The 25,802-nt window shown below is 42.5% G+C and overlaps 1 protein-coding gene and 1 pseudogene across 6 annotated transcripts; one reads left to right on the top strand and one right to left on the bottom strand.

Annotated features, from left to right (window-relative positions):
* The first annotated feature begins 187 nt into the window (after nt 1–187).
* LOC139364576 (phosphomevalonate kinase-like) lies at nt 188–1,710 on the top strand (annotated as a pseudogene).
* An 805-nt stretch (nt 1,711–2,515) lies between these two features.
* LOC139364551 (tropomyosin alpha-4 chain-like) lies at nt 2,516–23,838 on the bottom strand. Of its 6 annotated transcripts, none has more exons than XM_071101384.1 (9): nt 23,539–23,801; nt 23,032–23,340; nt 17,719–17,852; nt 17,142–17,259; nt 16,893–16,963; nt 16,167–16,242; nt 11,609–11,671; nt 11,425–11,494; nt 2,516–3,989 (listed from the first exon to the last, which is right to left on the bottom strand). In XM_071101384.1, exons 2-9 carry the CDS (start codon nt 23,155–23,157, stop codon nt 3,907–3,909), a joined length of 741 nt encoding a protein of 246 aa, XP_070957485.1. In that variant the 5' UTR covers nt 23,158–23,340; nt 23,539–23,801; the 3' UTR covers nt 2,516–3,906. The 6 variants fall into 6 exon arrangements, with proteins under 6 accessions (XP_070957485.1, XP_070957508.1, XP_070957476.1 ...); XM_071101407.1 differs by lacking the exon at nt 16,167–16,242 and adding an exon at nt 15,384–15,459 and having other exon boundaries at nt 23,539–23,798; XM_071101392.1 differs by lacking the exon at nt 2,516–3,989 and adding exons at nt 10,140–10,228; nt 11,197–11,275 and having other exon boundaries at nt 23,032–23,820.
* Nucleotides 23,839–25,802: the final 1,964 nt, after the last annotated feature.

Below are 25,802 nucleotides of genomic sequence, written 5' to 3'. Positions count from 1 at the left end.
TTGTTGAATTATAAGAATGACTATATCTTAAAATAAATAAATACATGTTGTAAAAATATTGAAATATGTATTTTTCTCTAAGAAATTCGATCACATAAGCAAATGTTATAATTATAAGGCGCTTGTTATGTTTATATTACTGTAGCTCAACCAATCATAATGCATGTGGTACGGTTAATGTGTAAACGAAGAGGTTAGCTCTTCTGTATCAAAAATAAAACACATAAATTGGTTGCTGCAACGTTTTTTCGATGGCGACAGTAGAACCCAAACTCATCCTTTTATTTAGTGGGAAACGCAAATCTGGAAAATATTACGTTACGTGACGGATTTGATTCACAAAAGGTTCTATTGACTGTTGGCATACTGTTCACCAATTTATCAAAGCTATTATCGCTGAATTGAATACTCTCTCAAATGTTATATTAGTTTAACAATGTGGTTCATTCAATTTATATCAGACTAGGTCCAGATGTATGCTGTATCTTGCGTCTCTCGGGTCCTCTCAAACAGCAATACGCACAGGTTGGTATTTCTGTACAGTTGTGCTACATCATCCTGGCCGATCCTCGGTGTGCAGGCTTGTGTTCCAGCTAATACAACACCTAATTCAGATAATCAAGGACCTTGGCTTGATGAGGTTAATCGATCAGACATTAAGTGCTGGGCAGGAACAAAAGCCTGCATGCCCAGCTGGTCTACAATACACACTACGAGTGAATGGAGGAACACTACCACTACTGTCTCCTTATATTACCCACCATGCCTACGGGACCATGGATTGGACTTTGAGGACCTGTTGGGAGCAGGTGAGTACCAGGATAAGTACCGTGCTGACATGATCCAGTGGGGTGAGAAGCAGAGGGAGAAGGACCCAGGGTTCTTCTGTCGTGTGGCCATAAAGGCAGCCCAGCAGCCTATCTGGGTAAGATAACAAAATTCTCAATTGCCCCATTGTTATGGGGAAACATACAAGCCAAGTCCCGCCATATATGATTTATGTCAAGCGCAAGTATTTGAGTCAGGTCTTACTTGCTATTAGAAACTGACCATCTGCATATTCAGAGTTGGTGAACCTGACTAAAAAAGGCCCTACCTGATGAGCAGTTGAAGCATCATGTATTGTCCTCTACCATTATACCTTCTGTAATCTCTATTGTGCCCCAGATTGTGAGTGACACGCGACATCTGTCAGACCTGCAGTGGTTCTGGAGGGAGTATCCTAGTCAATCTCGCTGTGTTCGGGTGGAGGCCTCAGAAGAGACACGGAGGGAGAGGGACTGGGAGTTCACAACAGGTGCAATACCTACCTACACCGATAGTATTAGTGATATGTTCTTCACTTTCGGAGAAATACAATACCTCTTCAACACCACACCCTCTCTCTCTGCAGGAATAGATGATGCAGTCTGAATGTGGGCTCGACCAAGGAGTAGATTTTGATTGGATAATCAAAAATGAGGGCGATGGATCACAACTGGAAGAGCAGCTTTCTACTGGGCTGCTCTCAATAGCCAAAGAGAAGGTGAAAGAGGACTGATGTGGAGGGGACATTACACAGCTGTAGGAACTTGCTGAAAGCACTTGTTGGAAAGTGTAGTTGGGTATACATTACACTATTTTCTGTGAAAATCCTAGAACACCTTTCATACACTGAGGAGCAGCAGAAAGTGAGAATATGTAGTATTTATTTCTCTAGTGTTCTGTACTATCAACTACGTAGCATGGCAAGAATAAAATCTGATCAAACACCCAAACATGTACGGTGTGCATATTGGCACTGACCAATATGTTAATTTACATGGATCACACACACACACACAACTGCCAAAATAAAATAAACACTTGAAAAAAATGAAGGATACAAAGTATATTAAAAGCTGGTGCTTCCACACAGGTGTGGGTCGTGAGTTAATTAAGCAATTAAAACATCCCATCATGCTTAGGGTGATATATAGAAATTATTTTGGCTAACATAGCTAGAAGAGATGTGACTGTCACATTCATCCAATAAAGTTTGACACTTGAATAGATGCCAAGGTGCATGGAAGCTTTTCTGGTGGCACAAAGCCCTATTAAGACACTTTGGGGTTTCCTTTTTGGCATTTCTGTACTTGGTGACATTTGCCTCCTGTGTTGACATCACTAAGACCCAATATACAGATTAAGTCTGCACTTGTATAAAAGTGTCATTGTGCCATTTTTTTTTTTTTTTTAATAGTCTTAGATTGTAAAATAGTTAACTAGGCTACGAGAAAGTATAGTTTTAGTTGTAAATAGCTAGACGATTAACTGGGAACCTGGAACATGCACATATGCTGACCCATGGTAAAATTAGTGCAATACTGCATTACACACCCATTCAACATAATTAAAATGTACTAGACACAGACATGAGCAATGTTCTAATAGCAGGGTAAGTGTTCATAAAACATTTTAAAGTAGGCATGGAGGTAGTAGCAGCACCTAAATTGGAGTGGTGTCAAACTGAAGGAAAAAAATAAATAAATTGGAATGTCAATACAAATCATGGTTCTTTATTTTTAAAAATTGTGTCCATTTGTGTCATGATTACAATCAAAACATTACTGGTAACAATGTTTACACCCAGTGTCGAGTGAAAAGTTCCAGTTAAACTTGATGCAATACTTAACTTTTTATTTCTTTATTAATTATAAGGTTTGCAGTTCACTTAATTTGCAGAAAAAAAATAGTTGAATAGTCTATACTGATAAGAAGTCTAGATAATACCCTTGTCCTTTCTCCCAATGCTTCCATTTTGGCAGTGGAATGCGTAGTGATTGGCTGATCACACCCCTCCCCTACATCATCTTATTAGAAAAAAATAACAATTAGCCTAGAGGACTAAGGCTGCAATTGGCTAGAATATCTGCATCCAATTCTGTCTGAAGCTATAAGACATTTATATCCCTTCAATGACCCACGACTCATTCACAATTCAATTTCCTGATCTTGGGGTGGGGGGGGGGGGGGGGGGGGGGGGGGGGGGACAGTTTACAGTAACTTGTGACAACGGCCCTTTTTGGAAAATGACTCCAGATAAAAAAAAAACATGTCATGCAACAAAACACTTCTCCCTTATAAGAAAAACATGTTAATCCCCCAGCCCATAATTGTAAATTAACACAAAATCCTTGACAAAAGGTAGCACAGTTGTGGACCCTCTGGGCATTGGCGCAGTAGAAAAGCAGTGCTTGTGTAAGGATGTTCCAGCAGAAGGTGAGTGGTTAGAGGGGGACAAGAGTTTGAGGCGATACGTTGGTACGGCAAGTGGTTCAGATGGGGATAACAGAGGGAGAGTTAATAATCAAATGGTGGTCCCATTCCAAAAGGGAGACATAATTAGGTAAGCGTTATTACCCTCGCCACCTTCATATGTGTCCCAGTGGACACCAAATATCCCCTTAAGGGTTCTTATCAGAACAGGAGAGAAGCGCCTCAATGTATTTAAACGCTTACAGCTAACATCCAAAGAAAGATCATAGGAATGGCCTCAAACACAAATCACACACCTAAGCTGGAATGTGAATATTAGAAACCTGTGAAACACTTAAGATGTGGGTGCTTGAGTAAATGTTGCCCTTTTAAGACTAAAAAGAATGCTATGAAGAGCCTACAAAAAAAAAAAAAAAAGAACGGGATGCTCATCAGGAGAGCATCCGCAGATACTGGGGTGGAATGTGGCAGAGGCAGTCAGCCATTTGGTCTACTGGGGAGAAACATTTGGCTAGGTGTGGACTGAAGAAAGTGCTACCGTGACCAAAAACAATTAACAACCCCCCCACTAAACAGTCAGCCAGCACAGACAGAGACAGGGCCAGAGGTGAGGGGGTGGAGCAGTAAGAGGTGGTGGTGGAGGGGCCATGCCGCAGGTCCAGTAGCCGCTCAGAAGCTGTTAAGATCCTCCAGGGTCTTGTCCAGGGTGGCGTGAATGTTGACATTCTCCTCCTTGGCGTTGGCTAGCGCATCTGTAAATCAAAACAAAGAATGTAGGTAAGCGAAGGATCCTCCTGGTGGTGAGATGAGGACGTAGGAGGCAAGACATTGAGATGTTAAAAGTGGTGTTTGAGTTTACTAAGAGGTCTACTACACTATAGTGGAGCAACGCCGAGGGCTAAACTATGTCAATCCACATGACAAAACCTCCTGATAGCATCAAATCAGTACATGACTACTTTGAAAACAAGTCACATACATAACTGTCAAGGATAAACAAGGAATGAGTTCAGCTGTAGCTGACAGAAGATGTAGGACATCTATTTCTGCAACTCCACAAGACGGTATAGCACCTGGTCAAATATTGAAGTTGGAGATTCTCTTCCCCCCCCCCCTGGCAGATCACTCACACTGTTAGAACATTTAATAAAACAAGTCTGACCTGTCAGCTACACTTTTCTAGCAGCCTTTAGCAGACACCCTTATCCAGAGACACTTAACATTACACTTCAAATCAAAATCAAACTATTTACTTCAGCACATTTCAGACATGGAATGCAACGCAATGCAATGTGCTTTACAGAATAAAAAAAATATATAATAAAAGTTAATATTTACTACAGAAAACAAGATAAAAAAAATATATCAAATGACAACTAAAATGCACCCTAAGGAAAAGCTAAGCTAAAATGTTTAAGATATATTTGATATGTCCAGTTTCAGCACCCCTCAGGTTCTCTGGCAGGCTATTTCAAAGGCTGGGGGCATAATAACTAAAGGCTGCCTATCCATGCATCTTGGTCCTAGACTTTGGGATAGTTAAAAAGGCCAGTGCCAGAGGACCTGAGGGACTTACTAGGTACATTACTTAAAAGCATGTCTGACATGTATTGGGGTGAACGATGGCAGATTTGCAAACCCAATAGAACCTGAAAATGTATTCTAAAACTCAGGCAGCCAGTGCAAAGACCTTAAAACCAGGGTATTGTGTGCTCTCAGTCTCGTCTTGGTCAGTACCCGTGCTGCAGCAGTCTGTGTTTTTCAGTTGACCAATGGCTTTCTTGGGTAAACCAGACAGGAAAGCAATACAGTCAACTGTCAACTTAAGGTAGTGAAGTACAACAACAAGTCAGTAAAATCTTCCCTCAAAGCAGCCATCAGCAAAGTCAGTGCTAGTAAGGAAACAAGTCCAAGTGCTAGAGTAAGAAAGTAGAACAGTAGGTTTTTTATTTTGCTCGCTATGAACAGGTTTCGTTTTGTACTGCCTGCATGGGACAGCAAGTGTTACATTTACAATGGAAGTCAGAAGTTTACATACACTAAGGTTGGAGTCATTAAAACCACTCAAGTTTCTTTTTAACAAACTATAGTTTTGGCAAGTCAGTTAGGACATCTACTTCGTGCATGACATAAGTAACTTTTTCCAAACAATTGTTTACAGAGAGATTATTTCACTGTATCACAATTCCAGAGGGTAGGAAGCTTACATACACTTAGTTGACTGTGCTTTTAAACAGCTTGGAAAATTCCAGAAAATGTCATGGCTTTAGAAGCTTAGGCTAATTGATAGGCTAAATGACATAATTTGAGTCAATTGGAGGTGTACCTGTGGATGTATTTCAAGGCCTACCTTCAAACTCAGTGCCTCTTTGCTTGACATCATGGGAAAAAGCAACAGAAATCAGCCAAGACATCAGAAAAAAATAATAATTGTAGACTTCCACAAGTCTGGTTCATCCTTGGGAGCAATTTCCAAAAGCCTCAAGGTACCACGTTCATCTGTACAAACAATAGTATGCAAGTATAAACACCATGGGACCACCCAGCCATCATACCGCTCAGGAAGGAGACGCGTTCTGTCTCCTAGAGATGAACGTACTTTGGTGTGAAGTGCAAATCAATCCCAGAACAGCAAAGGACCTTGTGAAGATGCTGGAGGAAACAGGTACAAAAGTATCTATAGCCACAGTAAAATGAGTCCTATATCGACAACCTGAAAGGCCACTCAGCAAGGAAAGCCACTGCTCCAAACCTGCCATAAAAAAGCCAGACTACGGTTTGCAACTGCACATGGTGCACTAGATGGAAACAATGACTACATACTACCAGTCAAACGTTGACACATCTACTCATTCAAGGGTTTCTTTATTTTTCTACATTGTACAATAGTTGAGACATCAAAACTACGAAATAACACATATGGAATCATGTAGTAACCAAAGTGTTAAATCAAAATATATATTATTTGAGATTCTTCAAAGTAGCCACCCTTTGCACACTCCTGGCATTCTGTCAACCAGCTTCATGAGGTAGTCACCTGGAATGAGTTTCAATTAAACAGTTAGCTTGTTAAAAAGTTAATTTGTGGAATTTCTTTCCTTCTTAACGCGTTTGAGCAAATCAGTTCTGTTGTGACAAGGTAGGGGTGGTATACAGAAGACAGCCCTATTTTGTAAAAGACCAAGTCCATATTATGGCAAGAACAGCTCAAATAAGCAAAGAGAAATGACAGTCCATCATTACTTTAACTTCTTATGGCTGCAGGGGCAGTATTGAGTAGCTTGGATGAAAGGTGCCCATATCAAAACGGCCTGCTCCTCAGTCATAGTTACTACTACTAATAATAATAATAATGCAATTATTAGCATTGGATAGAAAACACTGAAGTTCCTAAAAAACTGTTTGAATGATGTCTGAGAGTATAACAGAACTCATATTGGCAGGCAAAATCCTGAGTTGAAATCAAAACAGGAAGTCAGAAATCTGAGCTTGTATGTATTCAGAGTCCCCAATGAAATCCCCTTGAGATATGAATGATGTTGCACTGCTTAGGGGTTCCAATATATGTCAACCACCAATAGAAATTATAATAAGGCTTCTATGTTGTTGTGGGAGTGAATGAGAGCAGAATATCAGATGTCAATCAAGCAGCCATTTTGTGATCGCACTTTTTCCTCATGGTTGTCACTTGCGTTCCATTGCTCACGAAGACAAGAAAGAATACTCTGGTTGGAACTTTATTGAAGCTATATGTTAAAAACATCCTAATGATTGATTCGGTACTTAGTTTGAAATGTTTCTTCGACCAAGCCGACCACCATCAAGCCCTACGAAACTGGCTCATGAGGGCCGCCACAGGAAGGGAAAGTTTAGCGATATGCCATCCCATCTGGTTTGCACTTAGTGGGACTATCATTTGTTTTTCAACAGGACAATGACCTAACACACCACCAGGCTGTGTAAGGGCTATTTGACAAAGGAGAGTGATTGAGTGCTGCATCAGATGACCTGGCCTCCACAATCTCCCAACCTCAACCCAATTGAGATGGTTTGGGATGAGTTGGACCGCAGAGTGAAGGAAAAGCAGCCAACAAGTGCTCAGCATGTGGGAACTCCTTCAAGACTGTTGGAAAATCATTCCAGGTGAAGCTGGTTGAGAGAATGCCAAGAGTGTGCAAAGCTGTCAAGGCAAGAATCTCAAATATATTTAGATTTGTTTAACACTTTTTTGGTTACTACATGATTCCATGTGATATTTCATAGATCTGATGTCTTCTATTATCCTACAACGTAGAAAATAGTCAAAATAAAGAAACCCTGGAATGAGGTGGTGTGCCCAAACTTTTGACTGGTACATGCATGCACAGTCATCTTCTGCACATCTACCATTCCAGTGTTTAATTCCTTCGCCACCATGGCCTATTTATTGCCCTACCTCATTTGCACATACAGTAGAAAAAGCCTATATACAGTATGTTTGTTTATTCCATGTGTTGTGTCGAACTGCTTTGCTTCATCTTGGCCAGGTCGCAGTTGCAAATGAGAACTCGTTCTCATCTAGCCTACCTGGTTAAATAAAAGGTCAAATAAAAAATAAAAATGGACAAAGCTATCAATCACGTGAAAACATTAATTTCAATGAAGCATTTCATTGAAACATGCGCAGTTTGAGCTAGTCCAGGAAGAGACGTTGCAGGCTAGCTCAGTGTTGCCCACCCATTGAGTAACTCAAGTCGAAGGCGACCAGGGTACCGCAGGCTGCCATTAGCAACTAAATTATCCTGTGTGCAAATTTTTAACCATTTTTTGTAAAAACAGTTCAAGGACATACATCTGGTGTATTAGAAGCAATCATTGGTACCATGATGTATTATTTACACATGGGGGGGGGGGGGGAAGTCTTTCTCCCCTGAATGGAAACACGAATCATTTGGTAATACTTTACTTACATTGTCTACTTAAGATTGATAGGCTAAACCTATTGATTCTTGAAGAACATAACTTATGAATGCCTCGTGAGCGAGGTACAGCTGGCGTACCTCATCAGAACCCAAAATATAAGCATGTTTTATGCCATTGTTTATAAACGATGTAATTATAAATAACCATTAAAGCCTCAAAACATGGTTAAAACTATGATTTTTATATCATGGATCCTGACATCCATCGATCTCTCTAATATGATTCTGAAAGTGGTTGCATTTCTCCAGCCTCACCCTTTATTATTATTATTATTATGACCCATTTTCATGGTATCCAAATTGGTAGTTAGTCTTGTCCATACAGGAGTTGCAGCGATGGGACTCGGGAGAGGCGAAGGTCGTGCGCGTCCTCCGAAACACGACCCAGCCAAGCCGCACTGCTTCTAGACAATACCCGCTTACCCGGAAGCCAGCCGCACCAATGTGTCGGAGGAAACACTGTACACCTGGCAACCTCGTCAGCGTGCATGCACCCAGCCCACCACAGGAGTCGCTAGAGCGCGATGGGACAAAGACATCCCTGCAGACCAAACCCTCCCCTAACCCAGACGACGCTGGGCCAATTGTGCACCGCCCCATGGATCTCCCGGTCGCTGCGACAGCCTGTGGACTAACCAGGATCTCTAGTGGCACAGCTAGCACTGCGATGCAGTGCCTTAGACCACTGCGCCACTCGGGAGGCCCAGCCTCATCCCTTCACCAAAACAGTAGTGGGGTGACTAATTGTTCAAACTGCAGATGTTAAGAATAACTTTTAAAACAATTAATTCATTGGTCTTTATCTCAAAAATCTCACCAGTACCTTTATACAAAATGGCACCACTGAAGATAATGATTTTTTGGGCTATAATTATGCTATGGTGTCAAGATAGGCTTTATTACAACCTTATGTTTGCTGTGTATTTAGTTATGGGTGTGTAATGAATTCTGTAGACTTAAGTCAACAATTACCAAGTTAATATCTTGCATTATGACAAGTCCCTGCTCATGCGACTCATTGTGCAACCACAGGCATGTCATTTTGATGTCATTGAATAGTCCATTTTAGGCATCTTGTCTAACTACTTACTGTAGCATTAGCTGTACAATGACCATGCTGTGTGTACTGACACTGTTTGGAATACCAACGCCGACTGAGCTAGTCACTATTACAGGCTTTTCTGCTTTAGTAACAAGGATGAGTCAATTTATCTACAAATAAACGTGCCGTAACGTTCCTGATGCCAGGTCACATTAAAAATACAATATTTGCACAGTTTCAATAATAATTCACCTGCAAATCTGTTTTGAGCTTTCCTCTTTTGGGTCACTTTAGCAGACGTGACTCAGAAGGGTGAACATGTGAGAGAAAGGTAAGGGTCTGTTCCACACCTGTAATCTAGGATTACACAAACCTGGTCCTTTAGTCCAAATTCAAGAAATCTAGCCAAACATTCATTCATAACGATTTCAAGTACTTACTGTGCCCACATTAATGCTTGTGATAAAATTCTTACTCAGAATACCTCCCCCTACTCACTTATTTTCAGGGGGGGAGGGGTTGCTTCAGATACTGACCCACCTCTGGTGACACAAAACCATGCCAAAAAGCATAGTGGAGTGAAACCAATGAAGCCAAGACAGTGTGGACAGCCAAAAAGCAGTGAACAGAGACTAATGCCATGGCATTCTTTTCCCCCCTCTTCATTAGGTACAGAGAGACAGTCACAAATACAGAGTGTGAACATGAGTGTCAGAGCGAGCAGTGTAGTACAGATAGGAAAGGACAGGTGGAAAATAGAAAGGCAGTAACCCAGAAACTCAGCCAGCGTGTTGGCCGCAACTGGGCCAATGACAAAGGGAGATGAGAAAGGGAGAGACCGGCACTGGTGACTAGGAGGGTATGGTTCTTTCTATCTAGAAAGGAAAGGGGGGAAAAGAGGGAGAGAGCACGCAACCGTTGTGGCAGTTCAGGCAGACTGAATTCAGGGTGTGTTGGGTTTTCCAGAAATCTAACGAGTCCAATTTATCTGAAATAGAGACGGAGCAATGGCAATTTAACACTTCAAAATAATACTGACACACCATGGTTGTCATCATGGGGTGTAAACTCACAGCAAACCTGCAATCCATGCAAATCCAAAACACACCAAGCGTGACCGGAGTTAAAAGGGCAACGCCACAATTTCAGCCTGGTTTTTATAATCTCCAGCACAATAACAGTGTCAACATGTGAAGGCAGCACATTTAAGTTATTCAAAATGTTAATTGAAACACGCTATTTTCACATATGTAGACACCGGTTTGGTGCTGGAGATGAATGATGTTAAAAAGTGGTGGAATTGCCCTTTAAGTGTATTACAGTAGAACCCTGGGATACTCAAACTTGTAATTGAATTAGACTGAAAGAAATCGCCCAACATACACACAAGCTGCAACCCAATAGTTCCAAATAGAATCCCTGAGCTAGACTAGTCAAAGGCATTGATATCCATAAAAAGATAACTTGTGTCCACATTTACATGTGGATAAGTAGGCCTGTGACAGCATGTGAGCCATATCTACATAAAGTATCAGTGTTCGTGCCTTGTGTTGTGCCGTTGCCAAGGTGACAGCTCACATCCGTTACATTGCAGAAGTGGTTGAAGGGGAAAGCTCAAGGTCTGAGGAAATGTTCTACCACTGCAGATTTACTTGTAGCTACCGTATGCTTGTATCTACAATGTGCCTATCCTTAGTCCGAATAAAATGGAATGTGTGCATGGGTGTAGATGCATGGAAGTGTGTGTACATGGTAGGCTATGCCTCAATACATTTTCCAGCACAAACAGCCAAAGGCTACCAGAGCACAATCCACTACAATAGTTCCCTAGCAACTCAACTTGAGCCATCCTCTTATGACAGTCTGCATACTGTTACTGAATCATACTGTTATTAACACACGATAGCACACTCCAGTTCAACCCACACCACAACAGGCATCTAAATTAGTATTTACATGGAGGTCATGTCATTGAGGGCATGGTCCAACTCCTCACTAATGGCTTTGTACTTCAATTTCTGTGCATAGAGCTCATCTGTTGGCGCACAGAGGGTAGAGGAGAGATGTACACCAAGGAGGGATGGAGAGCAAGACAATGCCAGAGGGCACAAGCAGGAGAGTACAGTTTATAACACCTTATAACTGTACTGTGAACTGCAACAATATGGCGAGTGAGAGTCCTACCTTCAAGGTCATCAATGGTCTTTTCCAGTTTGGCCACTGACCTCTCAGCAAACTCAGCACGGGTTTCAGCCTATGGGAAAGTAACACAAGTTCATTAAACCCCCCACAACAGCAATACAGGCACATATCACAGCATCAGTCATCCATTCAGAGCTTCATGATAGACGTTTCCGGGGAATCTCACCTCTTTGAGTTTGTCGGTCAGGATCTTGATCTCCTCCTCGTACTTGTCCTCTTTCTGGGAGTACTGTAGGGAACAAAAGGGGAGGAAGAAAAGCCAATCAGAATCACACGTTGGGAACACTAGGGAGTCCTCAGGCTTATTCAGGACAGCACAACAGAGCGTTCACATAGAACAGCCAGGATTCTTGTGTCATGTAGTAGAAAGAGTCGAATCAACGCTGCACATTAGTGGAGCCAGAGCGACATGAAAATTACAAAGCTTAAAACAATAATTCAAATGTGTTTTCAGCTATCAGAGGTAGCCGGTAGGCTTATCTAGGACTTACAACAGCACTCCATTTAACTGTCTCTTTCCACCTCTTTATTTAACTAGGCAAGTCAGTTAAGAACAAATTCTTATTTACAATTACGGCCTACCCTGGCCAAAACCTAACGACGCCGGGCCAATTGTGCGCCGCCCTATGGGACTCCGAATCACGGATGGTTGTGATACAGCTTGGAATCGAACCAGGGTCTGTAGTGACGCCTCTAGCACTGAGATGCAGTGCCTTTGACCACTGCGCCATTTGGAAGCCTCTAGCAGATGTGTGCTATGCAAAATATATATATATATATTTTATTTTTTTAAATAAGAGGGTGGTGGGGCGACATCTGCGACTAATGAGAAACCGATACTGACCTGCAAAGAAACCCCCTGGGAAGTGGGTTGGCCTACAATTAGGAGAAACTGATACTTATTATTCCTCATCTCTTTTGAGTACTCAGTCTGGTCAAAAGCTTTTAAATGTGGCTGCTGTACGAGTTTGTGATCGATACTCCACAGACAGAAGGGGTAACCCAGACATGTCACAGTTGATATCCGTTTAGAATGTTCTCACCACAAAATATGGTGGCGAGAGGAAGTCCAGTCACGGGTAGTGAGGATGGAACTAGGTAAAGCTGGGCTGACATTTCGGTCCCCAAATCTAGAATCTGTTAAAGACAGTGCACTAAGTTTGACTGACACTTTGCCAAAGTTTTTTTTTATTTATTTATTTTTAATTGCATTGTTTAGGAATGCAAGGTCGAATTGAGTTTGTGCACACACGCACTTCAGCGAAGGCGTTCCCTATTGGAAATATGCTTCAACGCACCAATAGGAACTCGCTAGCTCGTGCTTGGCCTACCTCCTTGCTCGTTCTACCCACTATGCTTAATTTGCTCCCACTGTAAACGACACAGATGAACTATCTTGGGTTAGTTATAAATATCTTCACTACCACCTTTGTGCGGACTGAGCTGCAACAGTGCAGTGGGAAGGCATGGGCTCATCAAGCTTTTGAGAGAATGAGGGAGAGGTGTGTAGACTGAGTGTGACTCAACATGCCTGGGGAGTGTCGAGATAGAAAAACGGTCCATTAGTGCAGCTTCAATGTACCTAGAGTTTGGGTGGGAGAAGAATGAAAACAAAACCGGCTTCTCTCGTCGGATGACATCATTGGCAGACACTCGTGTGGCAATGGGAGTTTGCTGAAAAGGCCTCTGAGCTGCAGAGCACGGGTGTAGTGCAGTATCATCACCCTGGGGGGGGGGGGTTACGGGAGGGGGGGTATGCATTCTTGCAGCTGCAAAGTCAGGGTGTGGCCTCTAATCTAGAAGTGTTTAAGGATTACACCACAGCAGACAACCACCATGCAGACTCCCTCCCTGCCCTGAAACACCCTAGTTAGAACTAGAGGTTGACCGATTAAAATCGGAATAGCCGATTAATTAGGGCCGATTTCAAGTTTTCATAACAATCGTAAAAAAAATGGCTCACAAAAATACCGCTTTCCACCTTTATTTAACTAGGCAAGTCAGTTGAGAACATATTCTTATTTTCAATGGCGGCCTAGGAACAGTGGGTTAACTTCCTCGTTAGGGGCAGAAAAACAGATTTTCACCGTGTCAGCTCGAAGGATCTAATCTTGCAACCTTAACTATTCCAACGCAATAACGACTTGCCTCTCGTTGCACTCCACTTGGAGACTGCCTGTTACGCATATGCAGTAAGCAAAGGTAAATTGCTAGCTAGCATTAAACTTATCTTATAAAAAACAATCAATCATAATCACTAGTTAACTACACATAGTTGATGATATTACTAGATATTATCTAGCATATCCTGTGTTGCATATAATCTGACTGAGCATACAAGTATCTGACTGAGTGGTGGTAGGCAGAAGCAGGCGTGTAAACATTAATTCAAACAGCACTTTTGTGCGTTTTGCCAGCAGGTCTTCGTTGTGCGTCAAGCATTGCGCTGTTTATGACTTGAAGCCGATCAACTCCCGAGATGAGGCTGGTGTGACTGAAGTGAAATGGCTGGCTAGTTAGTGCGTGCTAATTGCGTTTCAAACTTCACTCGCTCTGAGCCTTGGGGTGGTTGTTTCCCTTGCTCTGCATGGGTAACACTGCTTTGATGTGGTGGCTGTTGTCGTTGTGTTGCTGGTTCAAGCCCAGGGAGGAGCGAGGAGAGGAACGGAAGCTATACTGTTACACTGGCAACACTAAAATGCCTAGAAGAACATCCAATAGTCAAAGGTTAATGAAATACAAATGGTAGAGGGAAATAGTCCTATAATAACTACAACCTAAAACTTTTTACTTGGGAATATTGAAGACTCATGTTAAAAGGAACCACCAGCGTTCATATGTTCTCATGTTCTGAGCAAGGAACTGAAACGTTAGCTTTCTTACATAGCACATATTGCACTTTTACTTTCTTCTCCAACACTTTTGTTTTTGCATTATTTAAACCAAATTGAACATGTTTCATTATCTATTTGAGGCTAAATTGATTGTATTGATGTATTATATTAACTTAAAATAAGTGTTCATTCAGTATTGTTGTAATTGTCATTATTACAAATATATATATTTTTTTTTATATCGGCCGATTAACAGTATCGGCTTTTTTGGTCCTCCAATAATCGGTACTGAAAAATCATAATCGGTCGACCTCTAGTTAGAACCAGTCCTGGGCCTCTTCAGATGAGAGGCGTGAGTTTTCAGGATGGAGGAAAGAGTCCCTGGTGAGCTGGTTTTGATGCCTGCTTGTATGCACTTCCTCGTTCCACCTTTTAAATGGCAACAGGAGAGAACATCTGTGTGTCTGAAACATGGGGCTGGAATTTCCTCAGGGTTGGCAAGCCTTCTAGAGCCATTAGAGTACTTGTCTCTCTACATTCCAGACAATCTAATGTCTAACTTCGTTGTTGCCTGGGAATTTGTGATGCTGGCAGTTTGATTGGTCAGTTCATCCAAACAGAGATCAGCTTATGTTACAGATCACGTGGTTACATGAGCAGGAACCATACCAAGTTCTGGGGGGGATGTCTGAAACTAAACTGACTTGCTGAGGCTGTGGGTGGGACGCAAACCCAGACACTGTTACAAGGCAAACAGGTCTGCCTCTACTTTGATAAATTAATTAAGTTGATTATACATGACATTTTGGACTAAAGTCAAGCATTATGTAGCATATACCAGTACACATGCTTTTAAAAACGTTACAGAATACTAAGTTTATCCCTTCTTAAAAAGGACACCAAACACTTCAAATTCAGGTTATGCACAACATCCAGGGTTATGGTAATCATATTGTAGTTAAAGAAATTCACCAGCAACTCATTTCAGCTCAATAAGGCTTGAGGGTTTTAGGTAGTCAATGGACCTGTAGCTGTCTCCAGGACTGGCCTGGGTGCAGTTACATTCAGTTCAAAAAGCATGCAGGGTTTCCCCTCCCTCCCTCCTACCTTCTCAGCTTGGGCTTCCAGGGACTTTAAGTTATTGCTGACATTTTTCAGCTCCTCCTCCAACTCGGCACATTTGCTGCAGTATTTAGTTTTTTTTGAAATTCATTTGGGGTTTTGGCAGGGTTTGGGAATAGGGGGATGAGGAAGAGGGAGTGAGGGAAATGAGGACAAAGGTCAATGGATAAGGTGAGGGGCAAGGAAAAGACATGTAACAATGAACAGGGGAATTAGAGGGTGGGGGTAGAGACAACAGACGGAGCGATTTACAAAGAAAAACAAGGAGAGAAAGGCATGGACTTGAACCTCGGAATGGGACCCAGACCACGGCCATTCTGCTAAACTAAATCATATCTCAACAATACAAAACAGACTTATACAAATCCCTGATAAACCAAAGGAAAATGTTTGTGGTCAAATACTCTTACTAAACTTGGATTATGGAGCGCCTGTAGGTCGGGTAAAATCATGCGGATGGTATGCAGAGCGTTTGAGAGAGAAGGAGAAGTGAAAAGGAGCACACACGAGAAGGGGAAAGGATCGCGGAGGCAGCAGCTATACAATTACAGCAGTCAGTCGTGCAGCCAGATAAACGTGGGACTTTATGTTAGCGAGGGTAGGAGGACTGCAAATCCCTGTGTGCATTCCTGGTCCACATAAACCAGGTTCAGAGGGTTATGTTTATGGACGCCTATAATGAAGACCCCAGTCAGACCCGTCGAGGGTCCCCATAAGGCACCATTGTGTCCTGTAGTTGGTAAGAACAGGGAGAAAGGGGGGTGGTACCTTGTCCTCAGAGGCCTGCAGGCTCTTCAGTGACTGGTCGAAACCCCTCAGCTGCTCCTCCAACCTCCGGGCGTTGCTATTAGTGAGTGGGAAGGGGTTGGGGGTCACATGACACGGAAGCGCATGCAGAAAAAGAGAAGGCCAAGATAGAGGGGAAAGAGAAAATGGTAACCGACATGTCGGTACGGTAAACCCAGGACACATACAACAGGCACATACATACGGGGAGAGAACAGATTGGATATTGTCATGGTACTGTTACAGCATTTCCATTTTTACACTAATGATAGTGTGCTAGTCCAAGTTAGTGCTAGCAGACATTTGAATACATATTTCCTATTACAGTTATACTACAGGTAATAGCAAAAGTAACAGTATCGTTCGGTTGCATAGTAAAGACACCTCCAGTTTAACGTTTAGTAACAAATCTTCAAAACATGTAAAAGTTTTTTTTTTTTTTTAAAGTGACATAAGTGGGTGTGCAGTTCCTGTGACGAGAGGGAATGCGTCGTGCAGTCAGGCAAAGCCGTGTTGAGGCCAGTTAAGTAACGCCATGCAAAAGGTGTGGCTGAAACACATGTGGCTTTAAACTTACTTCTGCAGTGTAAGAGTGATGGAACCAGTGGGTGTTTTTATATGTTCTGCTACAAGCTTAAGCAGATGCAGTGTAAGACTGTAGCGGAGAGGTACAGGGAGATTGATTAAGTATGTGAGAAAGCGACTCACCCCTCAGCCAGCTCCGCCCTCTCCTCTGTACGCTCCAGATCACCCTCAATGATCACCAGCTTACGAGCCACCTGTAGGGGTAGAGAGGAGGCAGAGAGCAAAGGAAGTAAAACATTTGAAAAGAGCAAGAGAATGAGAGAACGAAAGAAGTGGTGATGCATGGTCCAAGACTTCTTCAGAAGCCACACCAGAGCCTTGTTCTACATGTGACCGTGTGTTTGTTGGGGGGGGGGGCTCTGATCAGCTCACCTCCTCATACTTGCGGTCGGCCTCCTCAGCGATGTGCTTGGCCTCCTTCAGCTGGATCTCCTGCACCTCCATCTTCTCCTCATCCTTGGAAGCCCTATTCTCAATCACCTTCATACCCCTAAGGTAGAGAGAGGTAGAGAGAAGGCAAGGAATGAGTGTCAAAAGTGTTTTGGCCTTAATTACCATATTACACAGTGTACTGCAGGCCTTGGCATTCGGCACAAGAAATACTGAAGGAGAAAAACAGGTGAGCACATCTCTCTGTATAGTCTGGTGGCAAACTACCTCCGCAGCTCTCTTCTGCCGATATGTGGTGTCAGGACCCTATAATGCAGGCCAGATCGGAGGGGCACTGATACACACTTCCCCCTGACATCTTTGTATGTGAGAAAGTATCCTAGCATATATAGACAAACCTAGCATATATAGACAAATTATCCACAGGGTACACCCTCAAATAGGCTAATTCCAGCTCACACCCACCAATGACCTTGTTCCACAACAGGAGGTGGCGTGACCCGGTGAAGACTGAGAACACCGCCCCACCTCCACCCCTTCAAAACACACACACACACACCTCTCGCTCTCATCTGCAGCTTTCTCTGCCTCCTCCAGTTTCTGCAGAGCGGTGGCCAGTCTCTCCTGGGCCCTGTCCAACTCCTCCTCAACCAGCTGGATACGCCTGTTCAGAGAGGCCACCTCAGCCTCAGCCTGGATGTGGACAAAGGTTATTATTGTACACCATAAGCTCACAAATGCCATTTGAGACACCTCTTCCAACACAGACAACACATCATGACATACCGGTACCTTTAAATGATAAGGACATATTTCACACCACCTCAGCCTTTGATATAGAGAAGGATTACAGATGTGGCCTACAATCACATAACACTGGTAGTGTGAGAATTACTATGACATAACAACCGGCAGTTACACTCAGACACACACAGGCCTGTTAAAGGATACACCTCTCCCGCAGCCTGGATGTGTGGGTGAGAGAGAGAAAGCAGCACTCTCGACAGAACTGGAACAGAGCTGGGAAAGTGTGTGCTCGCAGAGTCTTTGTAATGGACACCAACCCGTCACATTTCATCACCATAAGAGTTGGATACACTAAACGCACACAGCAAATCTCAGACTGATATGCTGGTGTATGGGTTAGACATGCCAGTGGTCTCCATGTCCATGAATGGCACTAATTAGGCACACCAGCCTAGATGACTGTGCTGCCTACCCTGGGTGGGTCGGGTATGGAAAAACAAGGGAGAGAGAGAAAATGCACTGAGACGGATGAGGGAAAGGTTAAAGCACTTGGAGTGAATAAATGTTTTAGTGCCTTGTAGGAGAGTAGCCTGGCTATTCTCACTCTCCATGCCTTGGAACAGGAATAATGCGGTGTCAGAGAAATAGCAAGCGGAAGACAAAGAGCAGTGAGAGAAGGATAGAAGGCTTACTAAGCCTTAGATAGCCACAACCAGATGGCCAGATCAGAAGATGGACCAGAAGGAGGCCAACACTGACGCAGCTCAGTATATACTGTGAAGCAGATTGAGGATTAGGACTGTCTGTTACTTGTAGTACCTCCATGTTCAGTTGCTAAATTGTATGCATGTACCATCTAGTAAATCTGGATGAGACAAATCATAAATGGGTAAAGCGTTTGACTGACTATAGAGCTGGGCACCATGATGCTGCTGCCACTATGTTTACAAATACTGGCCAGGGGACGCTAGCATGACGGCCATGGAATCATGTCTGCAAAGAGTATCAGAACCATTTAGGTTGAAACCACAAGCTCTCCTCTATGGCTTTGGGTAAGATCACATGTCAGATGAACACCATGTAAATATAACGCTGCAATATTGAGACAGACCTAACTGAAAACAGAAGGGGAGCATTAAGCAATGAAAGCACAGCATCTTTCAGATGTATACGGCAACCCTTAACTACCCCTACTACACACACAACAACCACAGGCAACCTGCTGTGGCTGCATGAAAGAACAACTTCGGAGCAGTCAAACCGGTTGCCATGGCACTGGCATGCAAGTGTTTGACAGCCTTCACGAGAAATGGGCCTCTCGCCAACGTAGGCCAGCACCATAGAGATATGCAAATCGGCACCCCCTCACACCCTGAAATAGCTTTCTGTCACCAAAGACAAGAGTGCTATTAGTTAGCTTCTTCCGGTCTGACCAAGTACATTCCGGAGGTGGTATTTTGCAGCCATGGTTCCTAAATTATTGGAAGTGAGGAGCATGCGTATGCACCTTCAAATTCCTCTATGGAGAACGCTGTAGCGCAGAGACATTTCAGCTCTAGACTTGAGAATGAGGCGTCTAGTTAGCTTGGTGGTGTTTAGTGTTTGTACACCTTATGACCAAGATGCAACATGATCCGAGTCTTCAGAGTAGCGCATGTAGAAGAATAGTAGCATTTCTGAATACTGTTGACTTCCAGAAGGCTGAGTCAGACAGGTGGAATGATACAACAACTCCTCCAGACTAGGCCCGATGATTTATTCTGTGGGAGAAGGGCCAAACATTCATTGTCAGGTTGTCTTCCTCTAGGTAAGACACACATGCGACTCATAACCAACATCTTTTTTTAGTCATCAGTTGTCATTTCCTCTGACAGCAGTGGCAAAAAAAGCCCCACCACAATCAGTTGGCAACCACACTTCCTGTGCACCATAATAGAATGACTCCACAGGAGCCTCACGCTCTGTCTCACCCGCTTTCAACGCGGGCCTCTGTGCTAGAGTATAACTGTAGACCAAGAGACGCTCTCATTGAAAAATGACTCCACTGTTTAGGCCATTTATTTCAGTCAATTGCTCTGGAATAGCCGTTTATATCCAATCAGTTACTGTGTTGCATTTGTTTTGCTCCAAATAACAGTAACACACTCCTTGAAAAAGACACAGAGCACATAGTGAAAGCATGCGTGTCTTGTAGGAGTTTTATCAAGGGATGAAAGGAGAAAACAGACATGCTTGTATCATCTGCGTGTGACCAAATTAACCATAGAATTACAACTGGGGCCTGGGCCAAAGTAGTGCGCCATAAAACCGCAATACATGTTGCACTGTGTGGCAACCCAGGCGCTTACATCACTAGCTACTAGTGAGCTTAGAGAGGAGGAATTTGGCAAGTTGAGGGCCAAGCCTAGGAGGCAAACATTTGAAATCCCAGTGAACGGGGAAATACAGGGACAACTGAAATACAAACTATTTAAAGCATTTGACCAACATTCATCTTGGAAATAGCATTGCACAAATAAAACATCCATTCAATGAAAGACTAAGACCTTTGGGAACAATTATTCTTAAGATAATTGGAAATGCAGGACATCCATAGAGCTGGATCAAGGACCCATCTTTGTCTCTGTGCCATGCTGCATCTGCGACAGCAAGGGCTGCGCCATAGACGGGTTGGTTGTTTTAATAGAGTTACCAACTATCCCGTATTAGCCGGGATGTCCCTTATATTGGGCTAAATTGCTTTGTCCAATACGGGACCTCCCTTGTCCCGTATATTCATCCAATCACAGTATAGCGTAAACACGCCAAATCCAGCTAAGTAATTTCTGTTGTTGTTCAGTCAGTTTGGCATATCAAGGAAATATGGATAACCCTGCAATAAAAAAAAGTGCCACTACGACAAATGGGAAGCAAAAAAAAAGTGGGTTAAGCCCGTCAGTGGTGACTTGAAAGCTTTCTCTACTTTATGCCGTCGGGAATTCTCAATTGGCCATGGAGGGGAGAATGACCTAACTCAGCATGCATCCACAGAAATGCACAAGGCGGCCACACTTGCTAGCAATATCGGTGCATTCTTCGTGGCGTCTAATGCGGGAAAAGACAAAAATCGCAGCAAGTGAAGCCTTGCACCTGTACCATATGGTTAAACACAGACTCAGCTACAACAGCACCGGCTGTCTTGTTAAGCTTAGCGGTGTTTTGTTTCATGACTCAAAAACTGAGATTACTACAATGAATGTTTTAGGACCAAAGACTGCAGGATATTTTGGATGATCTGTCCCCGACCAAAGGTGAGCCAGTGTATTTCTCAGTGATGCCTCAAACAAGAGAAATAGAAAAATGTTTCCAGTGTGCGTGAGAATCTGATGGAGTGCAGTGCAAGTTACTTGACTTTTATGAAGACAGTGATGAAACTGCAAATGGCTTACATCAAGCTCTGATGAACTGTCTGGAAAAGCATGAACTGGATATTAGACATCACAGCCTACGCAGAAGACAATGCCAATGTCAACTTGAGGAAGTCCAAAATGAAGATGATTCAGCAGAAACAGGACAGATTTTTTGAATACCAGACCAAGCAGCTGATGGGACAAACACTTGTCAGCACCAAGGTCCAAGCAGCAAAAGGACTTTGTGAAGTTCTATGACACTGTCATTACATACATTGACAAGTGGTTTGATTTCTCACCAGAAAATGTAATGGTGAAACTGAAACCGATCTGCTTCTATGAGGAGCTCTCCTTCACTGACCTGGAGCGTAGTGGTTGCCCTCAAAATGACAGACAGTCAGTATGGACCAACTATAAAGAGTTTTGTGCTAGCTGAGAGGAAATACACAAAGCCAGTAAGGACACCACATAATCCACTAGTGAGAAGTGGGTGGCAGTTTTCCAAAACCTAGGGAAAGCCAACTTAATCAACATGTTCAGGATTGTCTCATTTGTCCTCAGTGTGCCAGGCTCAAATGCCTTTGTAGAGCAGACTTTCTCTCTGATGACCATTAAATGGTCAGACTCAAGAAACAGATGCTGCACAGACCTGATCAAAAATGAACTTCAAATATCTGTGAACTGCGACTTGTCATGTAAGGACTTCTCTGTCTATGCAAAAAGACAGCTTTAATCAGTCAAGAGCATCAAAAAATATCCATGGAAAAATGCAGACTTGGTGAGTGACTCATGCCCCTCTTCCGCATTTGAAATGTTATTTCTTGCTGTAAAGGTCCAAATTGTGATTTCTTTGATAATTTATTTTGATGTTTAGTCACAAAAGTTTACATAATGATACAGTTTTAGTAAAGCTATAGACTAAATGGAATATAATTTATTTTTGCCTTGCCAATTGAATAAGAACATACACTATATTCATTCACACACCATACCCACACCGCCGTGGCACCGTGCACTGGCACGCCACCCTTCGTCCCTTAATTGGTAGTGTGAAAGGTTGCAACCCTAGTTTACTAACAAAATTGTAAATAATAATTTGTTATTAAAAAAACTTTAACTAGGCAAGTCAGTTATGCATCTATTGAAACCAAATCCACTTTGTCACTTTTCTTCTTGTCTTGAAAAAAAAATGGAAAACTAATAGTGGTGGTTACCGCCACCTGTAGTGCTGGAGTCCTGAACCAAATATTGTCTCATTCATTTATTTATTGTGGCCTCTAGATGTCTGTTATAGCTTAAAGCCATTTACAAACCATAACACCCCATTTGAATACAATGTGCTAATCATTAGCTGATTTCTCACAACCCATAGGAAACCCCACCCAGTTGACTACTTTAAAATTGACACAATGGCCATGCTAAAACTGGTTATATCCACGATGAGTCTACTCTATGAAGACGCCCAACTCCAGCTATCTGATTTAGCAGGAATTTGTCACATTTCTTTCACCTCCAATGAGGCTATTGGACTGAGCCAGCTGAAGAAACCCGACAAAAATAGGTGCTAACGGTAGCTATCCAGGCAACTGGCTAGGGGGTTCAGTTCAAAGGGTACTGTAAAGTTGCCATATAATCACAAATCAATGCATCTAGCTACCTAGCTAAAACCTGTACCTAGCAACTGGATTATTCAAGGCCTAACGTTGGCAGACGCCGGAAGGTTATGTCAACGTTACCTGTTCCCTTGACCGCTTCTCCTCTTCAACCTGTCTTTGCAAAGTCTCAGCTCTTTCCTCGGCTTCATCCGCCTGTTGCTGCAAAACTTTAATTTTTCGCTTCACTGCCTCGATGCTATTGGCCATTTTCTGACGTTGATTTTGTTTGCTAGCTAACTTGCAACGATTGAAAACGCGTTTCTATTAGCTAGCTCGTGCAGGATGCTAACGTTAGTCGTTCCAGTTGGATTGGTTGCAAGCTGGCAAACGTCGTTCCCGATGCGATGTTTTCACGAACAGACAAACCAACGCCCCGCCAACGAGTCCAAACTGGAAATTAGAACAGAGCTTTGTTTCTTTCAAATCTAACGTTACTCAACACTGTAGGAAGTCAGCTTATAGTCTAAATTAATTCTTACCGGCAGACAAATGTAATGTGCATAAAAACTTAACTCACGTAGTTCAATTGATAACTATACCGAATTAATCAATTAGACTAGCCTAAAAACTGTAAACCAAAGTTTTCACCTCGATGTGTCGATGGACAGACAGCGTCGTTAGCTAGCTAGCGGCTAAAATAAATGCTATAGGTTCGAAAGACAGTTCCAACAAGGTGAATACAAGTAGGATTTTCCTTTTAAGCTAAATGTATGGACGGTGGTTCCAGTTGTCTATTGAAAATGAATAATGAAATTCCTAAGAATTTGGAGAAAAGCTGTGCAAAGAAGACGGTTCTCTCTCTCCCTCCACTGCTCAGTTGCCCCGTTCTCTTCCTTATTTCAGCAGACAGCACGCTTCCGGTCTACTCCGCCCTGTCAAAGGGGAACTGACGCCTTATATATTCCCGCCACCGGATAATTTTGATTTTAACCAAATGATAATGCAATAAAGTTCTCCAACGCAAAGACAATGAAACAGTAAACCAATAAATTGTCATATTTAGAGCTCGCTAGTAGCTCAACCTGGTCTCAGAATATTTCGTATTATTATGTACGTAAATCTGAGACAAGCAATTTAGTATGAAATCAAATCAAATGTTATTAGTCACATGCGCCGAATACAACCTTACAGTGAAATGCTTACTTGCGAGCCCCTAAGTAACAATGCAGTTAAAAAAATATGGATAAGATCAAGAAATAAAAGTAGCAAGTAATTAAAGAGCAGCAGTAAAATAACAATAGCGAGACTATATACAGGGGGTACCGGTACAGAGTCAATGTGCGGGGGCACCGGTTAGTTGAGTTAATATGTACATGTAGGTAGAGTTATTAAAGTGTCTATGCATAGATGAAAACAACAGAGAGTAGCAGAGGTGTAAAAGAGGGGGGCAATGCAAATAGTCTGGGTAGCCATTTGATTAGATGTTCAGGAGTCTTATGGCTTGGGGGTATAGAAGCTGTTTAGAAGCCGCTTGGACCTAGACTTGGCGCTCCGGTATCACTTGCCGTGTGGTAGCAGAGAGAACAGTCTACGACTAGGGTGGATGAAATGTTAAGTTTCATATGGTATGTATTCATTTATGGATGCCCATCACCCATTTCGCATGATATATTCCGAATTACAATTTGTATTACATGTTACGAATTAGCAAAATGTAAAATATGTTAAGAATTTGAAAAAAGTGTTATTGTTACGAATTTGCAAAACATACAATATGTTGTGAATTTTCAAAAAGTACAATATGTTACGAATTAGCAAATGTATGTTATGTTACAAATTCTAGCTAGGTGGCTAATGTTAGATAGCTGGCTAATGTTAGCTAGGCTACGGGTTATGGATATGTTTAGGAGTTAGGTTAAAGGGTAAAGGTTAGGGGAAGAGTTCGCTAACATGCTAAGTAGTTGCAAAGTAGCTCAAAAGTAGTAAGTAGTTGAAAAGTTACTAATTAGCTAAAATTATAAAGTTGTCTGTGATAAGATTTGATCTCGCAGCCACCTTAATTTAGTTTTTGCCCTAAGCAACTATCTGTCTTATGTAACCCTACCAACTGTAACTTATCATACTAATTTGAGTGCCTTGGATTTACATTTAGTATGCTACGTGTAGTCTATGAGACCAGGCTGCAACCCCCACACTGGTCACAGACGTCAATTTAACGTCTATCTATTCCACGTTGGTTGAACGTAATGTCTTTGAAATGACATGAAAACAACGTTGATTCAACCAGTGTGTCCAGTGGGTAGCAATACTGTTCATCTGAAGCTATAGCTTTATTTTTCATGTATTACTTTTGTCACTATAGGTCTAGGTCCTGTCTGCAGTGCTTTGTCATGGCCCATCTCTTCCAGGCACTCTTGGATGGCTGCCCTCAGCTCACAGGGCCATCTGTCCAAGCTGCATATACCAGCTGGCCAGGCCATTATTTGGACTGGAGAGCAGTGAGTGGTTTTATTTAGCATAAAGAAGATGTATACTGCTGTGTAATGCTCTGGCTAATTGTGAAATGTGTTGGCTTGAGACGCCTGCTTTTAGCCCATGCTCAGGTGACACATCTTGCAGGGTATAAATGTTGTACGTGATGGTTTTAGTGTATGCAAAGATTCATTCCATGGTATTCAATAGGTGTGAGATGGCTTAAATTGCGTATTACTACTCTTTTTGCCCCATGTATCCAGAAATGTGCACCATGGTCCATGGGTGATGTTCATTGACAAGTGCATATGTCAAGTTGTATGTGGACTTGAGAATGGCTTGTCTAACCACTAGATGTCCCCATGGTTACACATAATAGCCAGTCTTTGGCTGAACCAATACCTGGTCTGAGGAGACGCACAGTATGTGCTTTCAAAAAA

This window comes from Oncorhynchus clarkii, chromosome 2 (assembly GCF_045791955.1).
Source record: "Oncorhynchus clarkii lewisi isolate Uvic-CL-2024 chromosome 2, UVic_Ocla_1.0, whole genome shotgun sequence".
NCBI lineage: Eukaryota > Metazoa > Chordata > Actinopteri > Salmoniformes > Salmonidae > Oncorhynchus > Oncorhynchus clarkii.
This window is presented reverse-complemented; position numbering and strand designations above follow the sequence as displayed.

Bases quoted from the DNA above. Each gene is read 5' to 3' on its own strand.
- LOC139364551 (XM_071101375.1), bottom strand. From the start codon at position 23,157: ATGGCCAATAGCATCGAGGCAGTGAAGCGAAAAATTAAAGTTTTGCAG. The intron at 16,964-17,141 runs GTGAGCTGATCA...CTACCCCTACAG, and splicing joins CCGACCGCAAGTATGAGGAG to GTGGCTCGTAAGCTGGTGAT. The intron at 11,495-11,608 runs GTGAGATTCCCC...ACTTTCCCATAG, and splicing joins TGACCGACAAACTCAAAGAG to GCTGAAACCCGTGCTGAGTT.